Here is a 21,477-nt window from a genome sequence, read left to right as displayed (position 1 = left end):
CAACCCCTGCGCAAAAAAAGCCGCGAGACATTTAACCGCGCCGCCGCCCATACCCAAAAATTTATTTTCCCTGTCTTTCCCGTTGGCCTCTCCCCTGACACTGCGGCGCCGTCTTTCAACCCATCCCTTTGCGACACCGTTCCCCCTGAGGCTTCTCAACCGCGCCTCTGGTCTCGAACATCGCCTTGAGAAGACCTGAACTGATTTTTCCCTTCTTCCAGAAAGGATCAGAAATCTCTCGACCGGCCTTTTTCGCGCGGCACTTTCGTCTCGACCTCTCAGACAACAACTGTGGCCGACCGGGTTTCATCTCCCTCAACCACAAGCATCACCATGTCCTATTACGAGAACAACCCGCAATGGTCCAATCCCGGCCAGAACAACTGGGAACACCAAGCGCCTCCTGCCCGTGCTGGTGAGTCGGCCCAGTTGTCGCAACAGCACCAAATCGCAAAACCAGACGCCGGAATTGACTCGAGGTTCTCGCCAACAGGTGCCAGCGGCCCAACGCCCCAGGACGACTTCGCATTCTTCTACCAATTCGAGGGTAGGTCATCCCGAAATCTTCGGCGCGCGGCAATCCAATACCATGGCGCGGGCGTCTGTCCATCGTCTACCCGCGCCTACAGTGTGCCGCGCGCAGGAAGAGCAAGGCTGACGAGATAATTACTATAGACGTGGTGCGGACACTAACTGCTAGGCCTACAGAGGTTGATCGTGCGTACGAGAATCTCGCCAAGGGCGGGAAGTCATACGGCATGGGCGGTCGCGGACGTGAGTACCCAACCCCTGGTGGTCCCAAGATGGGTCCCGCCGGTCATGGTCCCGCCAGAAAATCCCTCGACTTCAGTAAGTCTGCCCGCAACTGGCGGGCATCACCGCAGCCTTCCCGATACTAACTTGTAACGCGCAGCCGGACGCATGGGAGCCGGAGCCGGTCCCGGACCCAGACCGCACTCGATGAACCAGTTCGATGATGCCCGAGGCCACCCCAACTCGAACCTCCAGAACTTTTACGCCTCCCAGCGCCACCAGCCCTCCCGAGGCTCCAACGACGCGGAACAGATGATGCAGGCCAAGAGAAGGATGGCCGCCCAACGGGAGCGGGAACTGCGAAACCTGCACACTGAGCAGCAATACCAACGAAGTAGGCCGCCCTCTTCTGTATAGCACACATACTCCATATGCCAGGGGGGAACCAGCAAAGCAGAAAAATAGATAATTCAGGCCGAGGGGTTTCACCATCATGCGCATCCTGCTGCCCCGTCATGTCACTGTCGAAAGATGCTATCCTGAAAGATCCTTCGTCCATCCCTTCCCCGTAATACCGAGAGATTTCGGAGGAAGCCATGCTAATCAACTGTGCGCGCAGCCGTCGTTTCTGACATCCCCTACGGTGCCAAAGCCATGTCCGAGGAGGAGACTCGCGACTTGATTGCTCGTCAGCGGAGCGCCTTGTACGGCGAGGGTCCGTTTGCTGAGAAGGCAGGTTATGTTGACGAGAACGGAGTCGTGCGCACTGGTGTCCCGACCCACAGCGGCCCCTCCAGCCTGCGTGGTCAATCTCCCTTGACCTACGATCCGGCTCGCGGCCCGCCTCCTCACGGTGATGCTCACACTCCCGTTTCGGCTACTGATGCTGGTCCCGGGCCCATTGCTGGACCCCCGGGCGAACAAGGCTCGCGTGGTGGCAGCATTGCCAGCCCTCAGCCAAACGCTCCGAGCAACAACAAGAGTGCGTTCGAGTCCGCGGTCAACCAGGCTGCGGCCCGCACCAACAATTCTTCGCCTGGCGGCTCCCCGCCGCGTCAGGAGCTTCCGGCGGGAGCCAAATCGGGCCAGACCGTTGCTCCCATTGGCACCCGACCTTCAGGAAACCAGGCTGGAGCCTCGAACCCGTCCTCGAAGAGATCAACCACTCCATTGGCATCCCCTGGCGGTTGGGGCCGTGGAAATGGGGTGTGGGGCCCCCAGTCTTCCGGCCTGAGCCAGCCTCCCGCGAGCGTCTGGGGCTAGAAGAACTCGACGCCTTGAACCGCATCACGTCTTTTGGAAACGTTGGCGCAATTATGGAATTGAACAGGAAGAGAATGATGGTTAGGAGGTTTGCGCGGGTGGGGTTTCAGCTTGATTTCAACATCGATTGATTTTCCACGGTCACGGAAAACTTGATATATACCTCGGTCTCGACACGGTACTCGGAGTGAGGGTGTCTTTCGGCATCTTTTGAGGAGTTTTCTTTTTACACCATAAGCAGGGGCCGAATCCTGCAACCTCGGAGTCGAACAGTATTGCTACGGGGTAAAAGGAGATGCATGTCAAATGAACACGAAAGAGGGGGCCAGCAGTTGTTTAGGGTGTTGGCAGGGAGATCACAGCGTGAAGGAACTGTTTCGGGTGATCTGGGAAATTCAGGCGACTGTGAACACGGAGCAGGGCGATTCGTTTTTCTGTTCTTTTGGGCAGATGTCCGTTCGGGCTGGGCATGGAATGATTCGGGTGCCAAAAGCGTCGGAGGGCAACCTATGATTCGAATTGCAAGCATACAATACGGCGTGGGCGTGGATTCCGACATCTGGTTTGACTCGAATGGGTTGGGACTGGGAAACACACATCCGGGGAGTTGGTACAAAGCACACAAGACGACTCTTCTTTTCACACGGCGAAAAAAATCACACAAAAAATCAGGGATTTGGGGAATCGGGGTGTTTCTGGATTCTTACTTTGGGGGGGATCCGTTTTTCCTTGTCTTTCTGCTACGGGGGGTTTCCACACCGGAAGGTTGCGCCGCAGGAGTTCTTCACTTGCCTTTCCAGCCCTTGGCTGCTTCTGGGACACCGGGACGGTCAGGGCTATAATGAGGTTTCGTGATTCTTTTTCGACACGGAAAAGAAGAGGGAAACTTGACCGCATCAAGAGAGGGGGTTTTGGTCGGGAAAGATGCGGATTAGATCATCAACATGGGTTTGCGTTGGAGACGGATCGGATGGGACTGTTTTTTCTTCATAGTTTTGTTTTGGCACGCACGCTTCGCTCAGGATAGAGCAGCAACCTAATGAAAAACACATGGATTTTGGTCTCCCCCCAAGTTTTGTTTGGCCTCTGAATGTTCGTGCTCGTATGCTAAAGTTGATGATTTGCTGGAGAGCAAGGAGTGACGGGAGAGCATAATCCTCAAAGGTCTAGTGTAGAGCCCTCTTTTGGTTCGGATAGGCCCGAACCTTGAGTCTGTTAGTAACTTTGCCAGAAGAAAACGTGAGGGAAGGTCACAAACTAAATGATGGGGAAAGGGAAAAGGGTATTAAGATCTACGGAGTAACAGCCGGTAGTTGATATTTTCGCTTTCACTAAACCCCCCCCCCCCCCGATGATGGGTGACAAGGTGTGATGGACCGGGGGTGAACGTTGTCTAGCGTGCTGGAGACAGTAAGGCGAGGGGATTACGGGGGTAAGTTTCCGGCCCGACGGCCTAGTAGAGATTTGCTGGGAAATGGGCATTCCTTCCATCGTGATGAGTGCGCTCGGACTATTGAAGTGTGATGATGATGATGATGTGCTTCTGCTGTTCTTATTTGCTACCTTGGTGTGTGTGTGTGTGTGTGTGTGATTGCCACGGGTACATGGTCCGTGGGAGGAGGTGGTTACTCATTGGGTGAAGCTTTGAAGGGTTAAAGGGGGTATTGGGTGAAAGGGTCCGGGCCGGTGGCTTGCGGGAGGTTCCGTTGCCGCTTCCGCCCGTTTGAACCGTTTTTCTGGAAGGGGGGGATGGCCGCGGCGCTCGGTTCGGTCGAGGGGTTATTCTTTATTTGGGGGGAAGAAGAGAATTGGGGGCGAGTTTCAATGGTTTCGTGGTGTGTGTGTGTGTGTGTGGTTTTGGATTGATTGTTGAAGGGGTGGGATGCTTTACGTGCTGCTTGTTATTGATATTGGGAATGTGGATATATTATGCGGAGCTTAAGGTAGGTAGGTAGGTATGGATGGGAGCTGTTGGAGATGTACGGGTAAGGTGAGAGGCTTTGAAGGTGTATGTTATTCTTGACTTGAGAGGGTCTGTTGACATGGTTCATCTTGATTTATTGAATTGACGCTTATCAGAAGTTTATAATGACATAGTCCCTCTTCCTCAGATCAATGTCCACCAAAACTGAAAGAAAGCTATGGATTTTGTACTTCATATTACGGGTTAGAGTGATACTCGGACGCCCGCTCCGATTCTGTCAATCCAATGCAAGGCTTATCCTTTTTCTCTTCAACCTCAAATGGACGCAGTCACCAAAGTAACGGCCACCGTCACCATCCAACATCCAATGTCGGAACCAAAATTGACCAAAAAGACGTCGGGAAACCGGGTATGTGGGACCCCCGGGCCGCGCCGGAGGATGGCACCGTGGGGCGGGACGAACGGAGCGGGGCGGGGGTGTTGAAGACTAAAAGAGGTCGGGTCGGGTCTGGGCGGCCTTGCCAACGACCAACCTCACGGGTCTCGGGTCTCGGTACATGCGGCCTTCACCATGTACTACTTACCATCAATCTCATTCCCCCCCAACAGCTACTCGGGCGTATCCTTTGCAAGTTTATTGACCTTGGAGGGCAAGCCGCGTTTCGTCGGCTTTGTTGAGGATGTGTTGTTTGGTTCCGGGAATTACTTATGAGGAGAGAGGACGGCCACCAACAGGCAATACCCTACTTACGTACCCAGCTTCACGATATGGGTTCTCGTTGAGTTCGACTTACAAGGAAGTAGAAGAAAAGGCCCGCTGTTGGAGACGAAGAGTTGTTCATTTTTGTCCGAGAACCAGGTCACAGCGTGTTGGAAGGCAAACAAAACCCAAGGACTCATAGGATGAGACGTCCAACACAACCTAATACGACGGACTCGGAATTTGATCATGACTATGGACTATAGACCCCTCCTCCTAAATTTCCCACATCTCACCATTCGCGCATGTGTTGATCAATATGCAAAGAGTAAGACGCAATGGCCCTGTGTCGCCATCAACATTACCACTAGCAACGCATCCCACAACGGAACTTAACCCGTTTGCGGCATTAATATCTAAGCTGTTCACCGGACAAATTCTTTCGAACGCTGTTCTTGCTGTACTTCTTCTACTTCAACTTCCGTTAGCCTGTCCGAAGTTGGGAGGGAGATCACTGTTTCAACAGCCAACAGTACAGACCACGGACCGATTGGTTCATCATCGATATCCTTCCTGTGAACCAGCCGCTGGATGCCAACGAGAAGGAAAGTTTGCACACAATCTTCCCGTTCATCGCCTTACGAGGATATGCCTTTATCGGTAGAGGGCGAATACTACACAACCTCAGCCAATCGGCCCCAAAGCCTAACAGTTGGAAGAACAACCACGTCATCTGGAAATATTGCTAATCTTGAACAATCTCATTGCATACCCAAACCGCGCTATCAAAGCCAATAAGTACGCCACCCTTACCGTCCGAAACCTTTTATAAAAACGCCTTACCACCGTACCTACATACCTCAGCCAGTCCCATCTGAGGGACAACCGTCTCCATGTGAACTCCTCCGTCTACACCCCCAAGACCTTAACCCCCATCTCCAAATCCATGGGATCATCAGCTCTCAAAGCCTTGCCACCCCAAACAACAGTCCCCCGCCCATCAACAGCGAACGCCCCAGCAGTCTGCCACTTATTCCCCATAACCGTACTCGCCCCTCCCTCCACGTCCTCCCCACCACCAACGCTCACAGCCGAAGCACCGCTCATCCCCGTGCCCCGTCTCTCCATCGGCGGAGGCTGCTTCCTCAAGTTCGCAGCGGTATACGCGGCGTTCTCAGCAGAAGCACCGCCCGTTCGCTGAATCGCCCCGGCCACCTTTTCCCCCAACCACCCTTTCTCCTTCCAGCCCTGGACCTGGCTCGTCGGGTTGAAGACGTACCACACATTGCCCAGCCCCAGGCCCCAGGCGGCGTAGATGGCGCGGTCCTCGTCGACGACGATTTGTACGTTCCAGGCGCCGCCGAGCATGTCGATCCACTTGTTGGTCGCGGCCTGGGAGGAGTGGGAGACCGCTATGCAGGTTAGGGTGCGGGCGTGTTTGTTGGCCAGGTCCCGTAGGGCAAGGAAGGTCTTCTGGGCGACTGTGTAGGAACAGGCAGATGTTAGTCACGGTGAGGCTTCTTGAAGAAAAGGCATCGTTGTGCCACATCACGTAACAGCCCAAAGGTGAAGGGGGGACGAGACAACGAGGTCCACAAACGTACAAGCACAACCAACGCAGCGTAAAAAGACAACGAGGACAGGACGACCACGGCCAAACTCAAGCTGCCTATCGCGGTCCAGCGGGGCGAGTTCACCAATCTTCGGGACTTCGCCGATGGGGACCGGCGGGGGCGGCGGGGAGAACCACGGCGCGACGGTGATGGGCAACGACTTCATCGACATCCACGCCGGCCAGCCCCCCGCGTTCCCGTCCGCCGCGTCGTCGTCGAGGCCCGCATTGGAACCCTTCTTGCTGCTCTTCGCGTCTGTCGAACCGCCGCCGACGCCACTGAAGTCGAAGCTCTTGCTGTTCAGGCCCACCTTCCTCAGGGCGATCTTGGTTGTCAAGCTCGATAGCATGGTGATCGATCTTTTCTTTTGATATGTGTGTATGTGTATGGGTGGGTGGGTGCGCGCGCTGCGTGTGGGTAACAGCAATGCGATCGATAGTATGTATCTCTGTTTCCAAGACTAAAGACGTCTCAGGCAAAGCAACGCCTTCTGCGGGAAACGGCTTGCAGGAACAGGCGGTGCGGGAAAAGAAGCAATAAGCGGGCAAGGATCAAATGGCTTGAGACGGCGTGCAGATGTAATGCAAATGCAAGATTGACTTTACGTAGATGGCAGAGAGAGGCATTGAGAAGAGGGAAAGGAAGAGGATAGAAACATGACCGGCATGCGCAAGGCGGCTGGCGGCATCCCCAAAAAGACCACCTTTGAGAAACTGGTGGGAGGGGGGAACGGCGAGAAGCTCTGGGGAACTTTCCTGAAACTTTCGATACAGGGCGCGTCGCATGTTTGCTTAGCGAGCGCCCTGAGCTCCTGGTCGAACCATGGGGAGAACCGCGTCGCGAGGCTGAAGCCGTCTGTCGGCTTGGCTTGACCTGACCTTCAGAGAACCCCTGATTGGGAGGAGGTTCCTCTCCGATGGTTTTTATCGCTGCATTGGGGACCTGGACGGTTGATCTTCAGCCTGGTGTTTTGCCAGGGTTGAAGAAGATCGGGCCCTCTGATTTTCCGCACCCTGTGCCTCTCCCGAGGAAAGAAACAAGAGACTCGAATAGAACAGACATTTATTTCGCTTCTACTTAAAGATGCGGGAGCTTGCCTTGAAATGGACGAAGGAGATTTCAGACCGAGAGACCGTTGGTTCTGGATCGCCGGATTTCGGAGAGCCTTTGCAAGGAATCTTAGGGAACGAGATCACTCGGCTCTGTTTCTTCTTGCCATTCCTTGAGGCGGGCTGGATGCCCCAAATCGAGCCAAACTTTCATAACTCAAAAGAGAGACCAAATATGACTGAGTCTTGTAGAGTCTGCGATCCGAGGTCCGAGGGGGTGCCGACCTTGCTGGAACGCGCGCCCGCATTCCTGGATGGCCAATCCCCGTCGAAACATTTGCATATTAATCGAGGCACAACTCACTTGAACCGCTCGATACAGCTCACCGAACTCTAAATGACGATAGCGACCTGCGGACTCCCTGAAAATTGACCGCATCGCGATAGCCTAGTAACTCGCAAGTGAGTTGATAGTATCCTAACGGCCATGGAGGAATTTGGACGGAGTCTTGCGGAGATAGTGCCATTGACGCTACAGCCATCGAAGGTGTCATGGAAATTTTTGACCACCGGCTTGCCACAGTTCCACTGACCGGGGAGAGTCTCTGAAAGAGACAGGAACCAACATTTGAAACATGATGCCGTCCAGCTGTAATGGTCCGCTTGAACAGCAGGGAGGTTGCATGGAGGTCTAAAGTGAATGTCATCGCTTTACCGGACCTGAGGTGAACTCATGGCAACCACGAACGCGGCGTCTCTTGAACTTCGAAATCATCATACAACTTGACGGTGGTCGCTTCATTTCCAGCATTAAAATCATCGAAGGACCGCCGGCAAGTTGAAGCCGAAAGAAATGTGCCAAGATCCGGAGAAGCCCAATGTTTGGGTGAACCGGAGCTTTTGGAACTTGCCCCGTTCGACAAGGAGAATTCGGTCCAAACAGCAGATTGGTGGAACTGACGTCGATCTGGGCACCCCTAGATTCAAGGAAAGCGGCGGGAGGAATGTGGGAAGCGGGAAGCGTTCACGGATCGTCTTCCGCCGTACGGTTTATTTGCGGACGTATCGTAAAGACAGTTGAGTTGGCGGGAGGTCTCAGTTGACAAACCTTGTATACGGCGGCATGGCGGTGCGGGTGGCTGAGAGTCTAGACTGTTGCAGGTTTCTCCCGAGTGCTAGGAAGATTCATCTTTGCCCGGTCTGGAAGCCGTCTGTCCCTCGTAGGAAACATTCTGGCTGACGCTACGTAAAACGTGGCCGTTCTCTGATGTCTGTCTCTTTGCTCCGGGAGCCTTGTACGAACGTGGACAACTGCCTCTGGCTCGTGTTGCCGGGTAGGGAAAGGTGGGAAACCCCAACTCGGAGCTGGCAGTCCGAGCCGGACTGCCGATGCTATTTTCGAAAAGCGACCAAAGATGGCACTTGCGGTTACCAGGTCAGCTCCGCACAATGCTGCGTAGAAGCCCAATGGTAGAATACGTATGTCTCCTGCGCCCCGCGGTGGGAGCCATCCGACGGAGGGTTGCACTGCATCTGGGAACGAGTAGCCGCGAGTGCACCTCTCCTTCTCATCACACAGATCCCGCTCGGTCGGGCGCCTGCAGAACACTCTCATCACTCTAGCTCATGGAGACATCCGTGTACGTAGTCGTTGTAAAGAGGTGGGCTTGAAGCGTAATGGATGTTCCTGGGTCCTAACCAATGACGAGCGCACGTCTAGCTTATTCCGTCCCTCTCTGCGACTCAACTAAAGCGATGGTTTGAGCAGCCATAGGCTGCATCAATGCGTGCATTGAATACCGTTCGAGTCGAAGCAATGACGTCGGCGATGGCAACCGGTCAGGTAAGCCTGTGAGATGAACAGCAGCCACGTTGCGCAATTCAGCCGCAAAGTTTGGTCAGGAGTTCAGCCTGAGGAGGACTATTTGGCTCTCTCGATACGGATACATTTGTGATGTCCTGGGCCCTCTCCACCTTTCATTGTAGGGCATTGGGGTTGCCGGCAAGTGCTTAACTTTAAGTTCTGGTTGAAAACGGGAGAACTATGAAGTAGCCTTAAGAAATTAGTAGAGTAAGACATTAGCGCAAAGACATAACGACGTGACAACAAGTAGCATGTTCCATCATAGCAACGTTCGACTCGCGGATGTAATTGTTGAACGGGAAGTCTCGACCAAGAGGTCTTCGTTAACTGTTTGCAGTTACAGTCGAGGTAAGACAGGGCCCCCATCTCAGGTCATTAGCAGTGGCGGTGGTATACAATGTCCGATTGACACCTTAGTTGGCGATGCTGTGTGCGGGTTGGATACCAAGTGAGCTGCCACAGTCTCTTGTACGTAAAAATGTGTGTGACTTGAAGATGTGAACGATAGATCGGCTGGAAGTAGTGGCGATGCATTGAGAGAAGGTCATTGTCTTAGTCCAGGCGGGAAGACTGGACGAGGACAAGTAATCCAGCCGCAAGCTTCGGCCGCTTCTCGATCTAGCATCTCTCAGAGACATTTCGCCCTGGTTGCTCGCCCGTTCACGGATTGTGACCGCTTCCCAGCCCTTCTCTAACCTGGAGCCACATGGCCACGGATGTGTATAAGTGGCTTGCCAGCCAGCCGCAAAGCTAAAGGGCCGTCCCGACCAATACACAGCGGAGGAAGTAACATTGTAGGGGGGCTTCAACTTCGAACAGAATGAGGCTTAACGGCAGTTCGGGTCTATAGATGTTGTGCGTTACCTCTAGCTGTGATTAATTCTCGTGATGCCAAGTGTTGTGATGAGCGGTCGCGGCGATACTCTGGCTTGCTCATTCGAAGCTGAGCGAATGTCTCACCTCTAGTAGCCCATCACCGGAGAATTAGAGCATCTCGTTGAACCGACAAAGTACCTAGGTGAGCGCGTGCACACTGCCACATCTCAAGGTTTTGATCCGTGGCCTCTGGATTGGGCAGTATACTCGAAAGGAGAGGGAGGTTTGCTAGGCGCCGTGACGGAGCAATGTGACAACCCTCTCAGAGGGTTTGGGTCGCTGTACTAAACCGCCGAGGAGGCGACGCAGACGGGCGAATAGCTGATGGACGGCTCGACAGGGAGGGGCACTCGAGCGTATTCCGAAGTCTTAGTCACTGGGGGATTCGGTCGGAGGAGGGCCGAATCCTTCTTCAGCTGAGGAAAGCCAAGTGTCAGCCCCAAAAGGTGCTGCTGTTGCTTGTGCTCTTCTGTGCCACCTCAGGTGTCGTCGCTGACGCGAATTTTGACGTTCCTGGTGCGGTTTTGGTGTTCCGGGCGGCGGCGTCGGTATTGTAAGACCGCCTGAATTGACCGACTCGCTGAGAAGAAATACTGGAGCAGCCGTGTGGTGTTATGGCGTGGTCTGGCGGGGAAGCTTCGGCGTATGACTGGATCGGCGAACGGGTATCGGAAAGGACGAGGCTCCCTCATACCGGATCTTCGGGCTTATAGTAGCGATGGCAGGCCATGGGGGATGGGCGAGACGCACGGAGAAGGGGTCGACCGGGGAGAGGGAGGGTCCGAGACGAATTGGATCAGGAGCGACCAGACCAGAGAAAGACGAGAAAGCGGTCGAGGAAGTGGAAGACGGGGTGAGTTGCGGAGACCGGCAACGCGAAAACACGACCGGGCTTTGGGAAGCGCGTTGGTGATTCTGGTCCATTGTTGGCTCGACTTTGGACGGTTTGGGGCCCATGGGATCGGGGGTCGTCGAAATGGGTTGCCGGACAGGCCTCTAGTAGGCTCCTCGAGTCTTGACAAGCCCTCGAGTTGTCTGCAGGCTGTGGCGGCAGACGCTGCTGTTTCTCTTGAAGCCAGGATGCGTACGGAGAGACCCCACTAGCTGCTGGGTTCCTAGAAAGATATTCAGGTGGCCATAGTATCGGGACCCTGATAATTTTAAGGTGGTGGAAATAGATGATGCCGGCAGGGGAGGTGGGAGCAATGGGAAATGGAAATATCCGTTAGGAAATAAAATATGAGGGAGTGAGCAAGCGACAGGACGCGAGACAAGACAAGATGAACGACAACACGAGGCGGGCCAAAAAAAAAAGGGAGGTGCACGCCGTCAGGCCTGACGTTCGGAAATCAAGCGAGCGTCTAGAATGTGGGTTTGATTTCTCCGTTGTTGATACGAAGTTCAAGTAGGTAATATCGAGTACGGAGTACCTAAATACCTTACTATGTAAAAATGGATGGTGTTCTTTCTGTTCGAGACATTGCTCTCATTCTTCACCATGTCTGGGCAAGTACGTCCAAGCTGGAAGGCGCGGTCGCGGTCGAAACGTGCATGGCAGGGCAAGGGGAGGGGAGGTGCAGGCTTCCAAGCTTCCAAGCTTGCAGCGCAGGCGCAGGAGCAGCTGCAGCGCAGGCAAGCAGGTACGGTACGGAGTAAGGTAGGTAGCAGGTACGGATACCTGGGCAAGCGGGCAAGCACATGCTCCGGTCCCAGAAAGTTCCTTCCCCCTTCCACGGGGAGGCAGGGGACATGAGGAAGGCAGGGCCCAATTCCCCATCCACGCTCCCAAATGACTTTGCCAAATCCCTCACAGTGGAATATTGGCTTGAGTGCTTCTAAGCGGGGCTTTGCTTGTCTGCACGCTTACTAAGATAATATACATTGGGGCACATCTACCTTCAGACCATCACTGAGGTACCGACCTTAGTAAGGTGGCAGGTGGGACACAGATAGAAGGGAGATATTCAGTGGAAGTAAAGAAACTACGGCTACCTAGGTACAGTATCTTATGTCATAGATCAGGAATTTATCCAATGTTAGGGCGAATTCCCCCACTACGGGAGACAGCTGCCGAGCCACAGAGAGCATACGCATAAACGCTACTTTCTTTCCAGGTTTCTCTCCAGCTTTCTTGCCTCGGTTTGCGGACCACAAATAATTACAGAGTGCTGGATAGCAGGGAGTAGTGTCCAATCTAACACGGCACAACACGACACAACACACATTTACACACGCATACCTAATATTCGCATACACAAGCACACGCACACACGCACACTCAGAAAAGTAATTAGTGCCGGCCAGAACGCCAAAATCCAAGACAAGCCACAGGCTGGCGGTTTCTGCGACGTCATATCCCAACAGAGGAAAGGCCCGTCAGGAGCCAAGCAGCAAGTGACAGGCGGTGGTCGGAGGGGTGTGTGGCGCCTGTCTAACCCCTTAACCCCTGCCTGTAGCCCGTTTTACACCACGACGTTGGTACGGACTCGCGGAGCGGTAGCTGCAAGTACTTTGCCCATCTTGGGGACTAGGTACGTCTGCGCCTAAGGTAGGTAATCTGGGTCTGGAGTCTGGAGTCTGGCCGCTCACTACCTAACTACCTGTACTCCGTACCATGCCGACGCATCCCACACGCCGAAGGAGCAAGCAATGGGAAGTAATTTCAAGGCGCCAAATCTGTCCGTAAGTACCTTGGGAAAGTACGGTAGGTGCTGGGCAGAGAGTCGTGGGCGGATAATGCAAGTGGCAATGCGAGGGTGGGAATGGGGTCAAGCGGCCAGCCCTGACTTCCGCGAGGCCGCGAGGACCGCGAAATGACCCCTCCCCTATTGAATCCTCAGCGTCTCTCTCCCGCCTCTCTCTTCATGGGGTCTCTTTCCCGCATGTGCATTCTCCTCCACCAAAAATGTACACAGCGTGTGAAGCGTGTGTCGTCTTCCCCACTTGAGCTTGTGCTCTTGCGATTTGCCCGCGCGCTCCGTGCACGCACTGTGGGTCGAACATGGTACAACCTGTGGTCGTAGCTTTTCATCCTCCGCAGTAAAGGGATGCGACCAAAGTGACCCCCCTCGAGCACTCCTTACTCGGGTCGGTAATGTAATTCCTATGTTATCAAGATTGCCTACCAATCTGTACCACATATCATAAGGTAGAGAAGGGGAAAAAGGGAAGGCGGCGTGACGACTAGTGAATGAACCCCTCAAGGTGTCTACAGAGTAAGGTAGCTGCAGCTGCAACTGATGTGACCTAAGTAGGTAGATTGAGAAGTACCTACTTAGGTATCTTAGGTACCTTGTCCCTGGCGTTGACCACTACCATGGCCATGTCGACTGCATGAGGGAATGACAGACGGAAGAGAAGGATCTAGAGTCGGCAATTCGAAGCACAGGAAAGAAGCAAGCCCGTGAAGCAATCCAAGAACCAACTGCCTGGTTTTCATTGCCTCCAATAGCCGTTGCTGCGTCATGTTATGGCTTTGGCGAGGAAGGAAGGTGCAAGATATGATGCGGTGCTTTCCTTCCCTTCCTGTCCTCGACTAAGGCAGTTCTCATGTCTAAGGTGATACGCTCTCCAATCTAAGGTAAGGTACCTGGGCACTGCAGTACCTTGGCGTACCTGAGGAGGTATCGAAGTATTCAACATCCAATGTTTTTGATCTCTTGACCTTTAAGTATTCCAACAGACAGGCAATTCTATTCTGCCTCGCAGCAAGTTGGATGTGACCGGTCCGACTTGGTACTGCTCAGTGGGTATGCAACCATATTCCTACTCGGAAACTATGGTTGGACCGGCAATCATTGTTCGTCCAGTTACTCCGGCGAGTTGGCTATTGTTGGTGATGCTGATGTGATGGGATGTTCAACTTGTCAAGTGCTGCTGCCCTGCCACGCTTTATTTAATGTTCTCCTCCTCTTAAAGTGCGCCGGGGCCACACCAGACGAGACCACTAAGCCAAACCAGCAATCAGATGGAACTGTCGCAGGAATTGTGCCGCCAAACCTCCACAGACAGGCACAGTGACCACACATACTACACCAGAACTACCCGCCGCAACCCACGCACCGTGCCTCGCCGAACCTCAGCATCACTTCACTTTGCATTGTCCAACTCTCCTCCTCGGTGAAGTCATTAAACGCTGAATTGGATCTTGCAGAGTCTGGGAGGAAGAACCGGGACAGCAACCGCGACTGAAGTGGAACCAGCAGGACCGGGACTGAGACTGACTCTGATGCAGTCCTCAGTGAACTGCGGCCTCACTCACTCATACCTTACCTTGCTCTTACTCACTGCCCGCTCCCTGATTCTGAAGAAGTACCTCTGCTTCTCGCTCAGCTTACTTTATTTCCACAGGTCGAAGCGCTCCTCTCATTGCACAGTGTGTGCGATTTTCAAATCGCTGCGGCACGCATCTGCGGATACACGCGCACACACACACACTCTGGCTTCCTCTCCCCTCGCTGTATTCGCAGACGAGTGAGTCCTCGACACCACCACGCTTTCACTCGACTGGCTCTCGATTCATAAGGTACGGAAACATGGACCTGTCCCTACCTTACCTCTACCTGACCTCGCCTTACCTTGCCTTGCCTTACCTTACTTTTCCGATATTGGCCTTGCCGCTTCAGGAACCTCATCTCACCCTGCTCTCCTCAATCATCGCCCAGCCAGAGGCAAGGTACCTTCTCACTTACCTAAGAAAAGTACCCCCCAAACACACCCAGTGCCGCACTCTGATTTTCGCGTAAAGAGTACTTGCACCACTCGCTGCTAAGGTACCCTCTCCCCACCCCCGGTACCTTCCCTGGATTGAGGTACCTTCCCTTCCTTGCACCCCCAAACGAAACGCTCCCCTTCACACTTTCCTTCGCTCTTGCTCTTCCGGGACATCATTCACTTCTCTCACTCCTCTGAGAATTGTCCTTCTTGTCTCTATCCTCCTTTACCTCACTGTCTCCTGTCTGTTGCTGGTTATTTTGCTCCTTTGTTGCTTACCAGATTCACAGACCTTCAATATCACAATTCCTCACAGAATCCCGTGGCAGCAACTACACGCAGTGCGCACCACCCCCTTAGACCCTTCCTCCCCCCAGCGTTATTTCGCGGTCCACCGCCCGAGGGCCCCCCGAGTCCTGTCGCTTTTGGGCCAACGTCCCCGATCTAAACTCCACACCCTTTCCTTTCGCCTCCTGCCGTCGACGACATTCTCTCTCTTCCCCCCAAGAGCACCACCTCCACGACACGACCACACGCAGAGAGGAGTGTGCTCTCTACCTCAGCAATCCCTCCTTGCACCGACTACACCAGACCGAATCTGCGAAACTTCATGAATACTTTCGGCTCGTTCGCGTTCCTCTAGCAGCCCTTTACTTGCCTTAGCAGCGGCTATCACAAAAACCCCGACCCTCTTTCCCTCCCAAATTCCCTCTCCGTCTGCGCCAAAGACTCAATTTTGGGAGAAAAAAGAAGGAGACTCGACCCCTCTGAACAGCGCTCGCCTCCCACTCGACCGCGCCCAATTCAACCCTTATACTACCCTTTCGATACTCTTGATACCCTCTGCATACTCGACTCTGCTCTACCCGCGACGAATAGGCTCCTGCTGCCAGATCTTCAACGGTCTCCCTCTCTCGTCGCCCTGCGCTCGCGCCCGACTCATTCCGCTCGTCCTCGTCACGGAAGCTGAGCCAGGACTCGCTCCATGGAAAGTCGAGCTGCCACAACTGAATCCAAGCATACATATCCAACGTCTCCTTGGATCCAAGCCCCCACGATATCATCGTCTACTTCGGGTTCCTACTTCGGCGACGCTTCCTCTCGCGTTCCGGCCCAGCTAGACTTCTGGCCCTTGCTCTTTCCGCAACAAGCCTCAGTCTACCAAGCGCAGTTGCTACACTACACCAATCTCGTCTCACCGGGACGAGGAGGCGGCTTGCACCAACCTCAAGCGCTTCCTCAGGCGACGGTGGCTACCCCTCAGATCCAGGCGGCCCCTCGGTCCAGATCAACCTCCAAGGTCTCAAACAAGGAAATCTCCTCAACCAAGGGTTCCCAAGGAGGCCATGGGAATAGAGCCGTGCAGACTAAAGACAAAGGCGATCGCGCTGTCATAACAGGCAAGGACGCTCCGTCCAAGATGCAGCAGTCATCGCAGCAACAACCGGAGCTTTCACATCCACTCCCTGCACGCCCTGCAGCCAGGACCGGCAATGGACAGTCTCATTCCAACTCCATGCCCTCGACTCCCCAACAACATGCTAGAAACTTCTCGTTCGAGTCGCGGGAACCTTCGCCAACCGCCACAAACAATCACTCTCCTCGCTCTGCCTACTCAGAGACCAACAGCAACCTTCCCTCATTACGACCCCTCCCTCCCCGGCTTGGCGGCTGCAAATATGAGACTTCTCAGATCAATTCGAAGAGGCGTATGCCCTACAGCATAGGAAGCGACAAGCTGGATAAGACCAGCCTCGACAAGATCAAGAGCAAGCTGTCGGAAGATGTGGAGACGAAGCTGACCACAGATATGCGGGAGTTATACGACAGGTTACGACCGACTGACAAAGTTGAAGAAAACCGTCAAAAGCTCGTCGTCAAGCTGGAGAAGATGTTCAACGAGGAATGGCCTGGAAATGACATTCGCGTGCATCTCTTTGGCTCCTCAGGCAACTTACTTTGCTCGGACGACGCTGATGGTTCGTGGGCTCTCTTAACACTGGGCTGGTGCTTGGGGATGCAGTGCTAACTGTCTCCATAGTTGATATCTGCATTACAACGCCTTGGAAGGACTTGGAGTATGTCTGCACGATTGCAGCATTGCTTGCGAAGAGTACGTAAACCATTTCTTGCACAGGAATCTAACTACAAGACTTCTGACACGAACTACTACAGAGGGCATGGAAAAGGTCGTTTGCATCTCAGGCGCCAAAGTTCCCATCGTCAAGATCTGGGACCCCGAGCTCGGCCTCGCTTGCGACATGAATGTGAACAATACTCTGGCGTTGGAGAACACGAGAATGGTCCGAACATACGTCGAGATCGATCCTCGAGTGCGGCCCTTGGCCATGGTTATCAAGTACTGGACACGGCAGAGGATTGTAAACGATGCTGGTATGGGCTAATACCCCCTTGACTCTTCGCACATTTTACTGATCGGAACAGCGTTTGGTGGTACCCTCAGTTCTTACACGTGGATCTGCCTCATTATTGGATTTCTCCAGCTTCGCGACCCGCCAGTGCTTCCCTCCCTTCACCAGCGCCAGCATCAGCGGCTCCCTAAGAATGGCGGGCCCGAGAGCGCATTCGCTGATGACTTGGAAAAACTGAGCGGATTCGGCGCGAAGAATGAGGCGTCTTTGGGTGAGCTCTTGTTCCAGTTCTTCCGCTTCTACGCACACGAGTTCGACTACGATAAGTACGTTATATCGATTCGTCTTGGACGGAAGGCAACGCGAATGGAAAAGGGATGGCACATTGGCATAAATAACCATTTGTGTGTGGAGGAGCCATTCAACACCGCTCGCAACCTGGGCAACACTGCGGATGAGTACTCGTTCCGTGGACTTCATCTGGAGTTACGACGAGCGTTTGACCTCATCTCAGAGGGGAAACTGGGTGAATGCTGCGAACAATACGTCTACCCCAAAGAAGAGACACCGGTGTTCCAGCGCCCTCCAAATACTTCGAGGCCGGTCATGATCCGCAGCTCTTCTCAGCAGCACTCCGGTAGAGGCCGTGGAAACTTCCGTGGAGGTCGACACTCGAACAACTTCCAGCGGAATGCAAACTCGAACAGGAGAGCTTCGTCCAGCGTTGCTTACGACACCAACACCATGTACATGCCCCAAGTGGCTATGACTCCCCAGGATCTTGCGTGGTACGCGCAACAGGCACAGTCCCACCAGCAATATCCCGCGCTTGTAGGTGCAGCCATGGCCGCCCAGGTTCAGCAAGAAAATAACATTCGGTTCCAGCTCTATACTCAATCCCAGGTTTATCAGCAAGTCCAGGCTCAGATGGCTGCCCAAATGCACGCTCAGAGGATGCAGGGGTCCTCTTCAGCTACGCAGCAGGGTCCAGAACGGTCCAGGACCAACTCCTTTGACAATCCGCCCCTGAGTGCCCCCATCGCTGGCCCTCAAGATTGGTACAGCATGTACGGAGTACCCATGGCGGCGTATTACGGCCAGTCAAGCTTCGCCTATCCCTCTTCGCCGGCGACAGTGGCGACTAGCACGCCAGAATATCGAAGAGGCCTTCAAAGATCGTCAGCAACAACAGAGTCGGGCGCCTCGACTTCCGGAAGCTCACTAAGGTCGCAGTCACAGCCTGCCTCTCGCTCTGCTCCTACAGCACAGCACAGTCAGGCTTATACAGGAAACAGCGCATCGGTTAATACCAATTTAAATCCCACTCGGCAAGTGAACGGAATCCCGGTCTCGAACGGCGTTCCAAGCGACGTCGAGTACGACGAAGCCTCCCAGGCCCCAGCGAGCGATTCGCCTGCCTCTGACGAAGGAGCTTATTTGGGTTACTACGTTTCAGATGCCTCCAGTCCGGCGCACTCCCAACTAGCGCCCAACGCCATAGCCTTTGCGGACACAACCCAGCCAGCCCAGGGACGGCGTAGGTTGTCAACCGAGGTTCCGCAGACTATCCTGGACCGCAGAATGCGAAGAACATCTCGTTCACCGTCTCCCCTTGGCCATGCCCGGGCGTTCTCTAGCGGAGGTAGCTCGGTAGCATCCGCTCCGGTAGTTGCGTCTGGCAGTACGAACGGTCCTCGAGCAGCCTCGCGGCCTTTGATAGTCAACGGCACTGGATCATCTCTTCGCACGAGTTCGACGCCATCGCAACGTCACAATACTGCCGTGGTTTCAACGGAATCAAACCCAACTGACGATCAAGGCCGCTCGTCTCAGGAAAACACGCTGCAAGTTCAAGGTCTCGGCATCACCGGATACACCTCAGATCAGTCGGATGGCCATGCTTTGCCAAGGTCTGAATCAGCTCAGATTCCCGTGTCTGAGCGGACTCCGGTGATTGTTAACGGTACTACCACGCCATCGTCGACCACCAATGCGACTGCCTCGGCTTCACCAGCTTCTGTTTCTGCACCCCAGCAGCCTGCGTCCCAGGCGATCGACGACGCTTCATTCCGTGACAGGATTGCACTCATGTCGATGAATCAGTATGCTTGGTCACCGCAAGCTCAAGTGCAATCGCAACCATATCCAGACATCGCAAATGGCATGCAGCCATCCCTTCGCCAGAGAGCGTTATCGAGACAGCAAAGTGGAGTAATAGCGCCACTTGATCTCGCAACTCGAGAAAATAGGATGAATGGCCACCAGTTGAGCATTGACGCACAGCACCTGTCGCCAATCAACGAGACCAGATCTCCTTCACCGACAGTTGTGAGAAAGAATGACTTTGCATCAAGAATTGATCAGCTTCCGCCAGCTTCCCAAAGCTCAGCACCCAAGGCTCACGCCGAGCCTTCTGGCTCAGGACACCGACCGAACGACAGCAAGGGCTCGGCTGGAAAGGAATCCAAGCAAGGGCATGCATCTACTCATTCGCCGAAGCGATCCTCGACGGCCAACCAGCGCTCATCCCAAGCGACAGCACAGGCTCAGGCGCAGTCACACAGCTCCGGTCAGGCTCAGGTCCATTCCCCAAGGGTTAATGGCGTTCGAGAGAATGGCCATACACGCAGTGCCAAAAGCGAAAGCCACGGCCCTGAGAGCTCATGGCAGAAGGCCACAAAGGGCCGCAAAAAGGGTGCTGACACGAAGAATCACGGCGGATCTGCCTCCAGCGAGCAGCCACCCAAGCACGACGCAGACCGGAAGGGCGGCTAAGGGCATGAGAAACACGTCGCAATTGCACACGACTGCGGTTATCACTGCACGGCAGAAAGCTACTCGTGCTTTCTTGGATAGGGCATAGGCGAGACGAGTGGCCTCTGCAGAAGTGGATGGGCTACCCTATTGCAAACTTTGGCAACGCACAAGTATTGGACACTCTGCTTCTGGATTAGAGCAATGAGTTTGGTCATTAGTCGTAGCAGGCATTCTGCAATGCCCTCGCGGCCTGGAGGTGGTGAGCGGGGCCTCGGGAATCGACTTAGTACGGCGACGAACACCGTTCACCAGGTAGACTTGTAGTGGTCAAGTCCTGTTCGATGGTGGCCACCACAACTGGCCAAAGCAAACAAACATCAGATCAGCAAATGGGCATAAGGATCTGCAGACAGCAACACGTTGAAGAATTGCACGGGGAGGAATGCCAGTTCAGCGAGACGGTATTGGCTCAAACATGGAAATTGGAGAGAGCATTGCTATGCCTCAATCGTCTTTTTGTTCGTTCCCCCCTTATCGAGGCTCTCCAAAGGGGGAACACTGTTGCGTTATATTGGGCGGCAGGGTTTATTATTTGTCTCATTGCATCTGCAGCAACGGTCTTCGAAATGGGTCACGGTTAGGCATGCGTCATCAAGTTTCCTTTTGTCAACAAAGTCATACCATGGGGGATAGGGTACATGGAGAGGAAGCAAGACGGTGTGTGGATGATAACGGAACAAGGGCTGTATTTAGGACGGCTTCGATTGTCATGAAATACCCGGCAGGGAATGGTTGGGCATCTGTCTCTGAAGAGAGATGACAGAGGAAGCCAGCATGACCGCATCAAAGGAAAGGAGTGGAAAAAAGACATCAATGATCAGTGTCAATGTAAGCAGATAGACGGGAAGCGTTTTAAAAAAGGCCATTATTTCATAGCACTTTGCACGAGTACGTGCGGGTGACGTTCCTTGATGTGAAGATCAGGCCGCCAGTCAGTCAATCAGTCTCAGGGATGATTGCAAGTGATGAACTTTGCCTGACTCTGTACAGCCATTTTCAGATGCCATTTGAAGCCATCGCCATTTGAGGTGTTGTCAGGTAAGTTGTGCAACCCAGGATAAGGGTCTCGGGAAGCGACGCAAGATTACGTCATCGGGATGCAGTGGTTTGAACCCCGCAATCAGCCTTATTTCAGGTGGCCGGTGCTCTCCAAAGAGTCCCAGGGCAATGACAATGCCACCGCGGCCCCTGCTAAGCAGGCAAACCGCAAAAGGCAAAATTCCCAACGTGGCCTGGCCGGCCGGCTGGCCCCCAAAACGTCCTCGTATTTTGCCCCCTCCTAAGGTATCCCTTGTCCCCAAGGATGCAGCTGCTTACTTCCCTCGCCCAGGCAGAAGCCATTCATCTGTGGCCCCATGAAACGCAGTTTGAAGACCGTCCCGTTTCGCTGCCATTTTGATTGTTGTTTCTGAGAACCGGAAAGCAGTCCGTCTCGTGTCTGTCTCCCAAGTATACGGATACCATACTAGGTACACTGAGCGACAACAATATCACCGTTAGACTGCGAGTTCCTCTGATTCTGTCATCCCCCTC

General features: G+C 54.0%; 4 protein-coding genes across 4 annotated transcripts; 3 read left to right on the top strand and 1 right to left on the bottom strand.

Moving 5' to 3' along the window:
• Positions 1-333: 333 nt before the first annotated feature.
• CPAR01_10308 (uncharacterized protein) lies at positions 334-2,016 on the top strand (the record flags this gene model as incomplete). The annotated part of the gene is made up of 4 exons (XM_060494569.1): positions 334-547; positions 709-849; positions 914-1,147; positions 1,373-2,016. The coding sequence occupies 4 exons, from the start codon at positions 334-336 to the stop codon at positions 2,014-2,016; spliced, it is 1,233 nt and encodes a 410-aa protein (XP_060346751.1).
• A 299-nt stretch (positions 2,017-2,315) lies between these two features.
• Positions 2,316-2,858, top strand: CPAR01_10307 (uncharacterized protein; the record flags this gene model as incomplete). The annotated part of the gene is made up of 1 exon (XM_060494568.1): positions 2,316-2,858. The coding sequence occupies one exon, from the start codon at positions 2,316-2,318 to the stop codon at positions 2,856-2,858; it is 543 nt and encodes a 180-aa protein (XP_060346750.1).
• Positions 2,859-5,549: 2,691 nt separating this feature from the next.
• On the bottom strand, positions 5,550-6,602 carry CPAR01_10306 (uncharacterized protein; the record flags this gene model as incomplete). The annotated part of the gene is made up of 2 exons (XM_060494567.1): positions 5,550-6,121; positions 6,245-6,602. 2 exons carry the CDS (start codon positions 6,600-6,602, stop codon positions 5,550-5,552), a joined length of 930 nt encoding a protein of 309 aa, XP_060346749.1.
• Positions 6,603-15,740: 9,138 nt separating this feature from the next.
• On the top strand, positions 15,741-19,902 carry CPAR01_10305 (uncharacterized protein; the record flags this gene model as incomplete). The annotated part of the gene is made up of 4 exons (XM_060494566.1): positions 15,741-16,734; positions 16,797-16,868; positions 16,931-17,149; positions 17,201-19,902. 4 exons carry the CDS (start codon positions 15,741-15,743, stop codon positions 19,900-19,902), a joined length of 3,987 nt encoding a protein of 1,328 aa, XP_060346748.1.
• Positions 19,903-21,477: the final 1,575 nt, after the last annotated feature.

This window comes from Colletotrichum paranaense, assembly GCF_030867605.1.
Source record: "Colletotrichum paranaense strain IMI 384185 chromosome Unknown Scaffold_8.1, whole genome shotgun sequence".
Taxonomy (NCBI): domain Eukaryota; kingdom Fungi; phylum Ascomycota; class Sordariomycetes; order Glomerellales; family Glomerellaceae; genus Colletotrichum; species Colletotrichum paranaense.
Note: the sequence above shows the minus strand (reverse complement) of the source record. Positions and strands in the feature narration are given on the sequence as shown.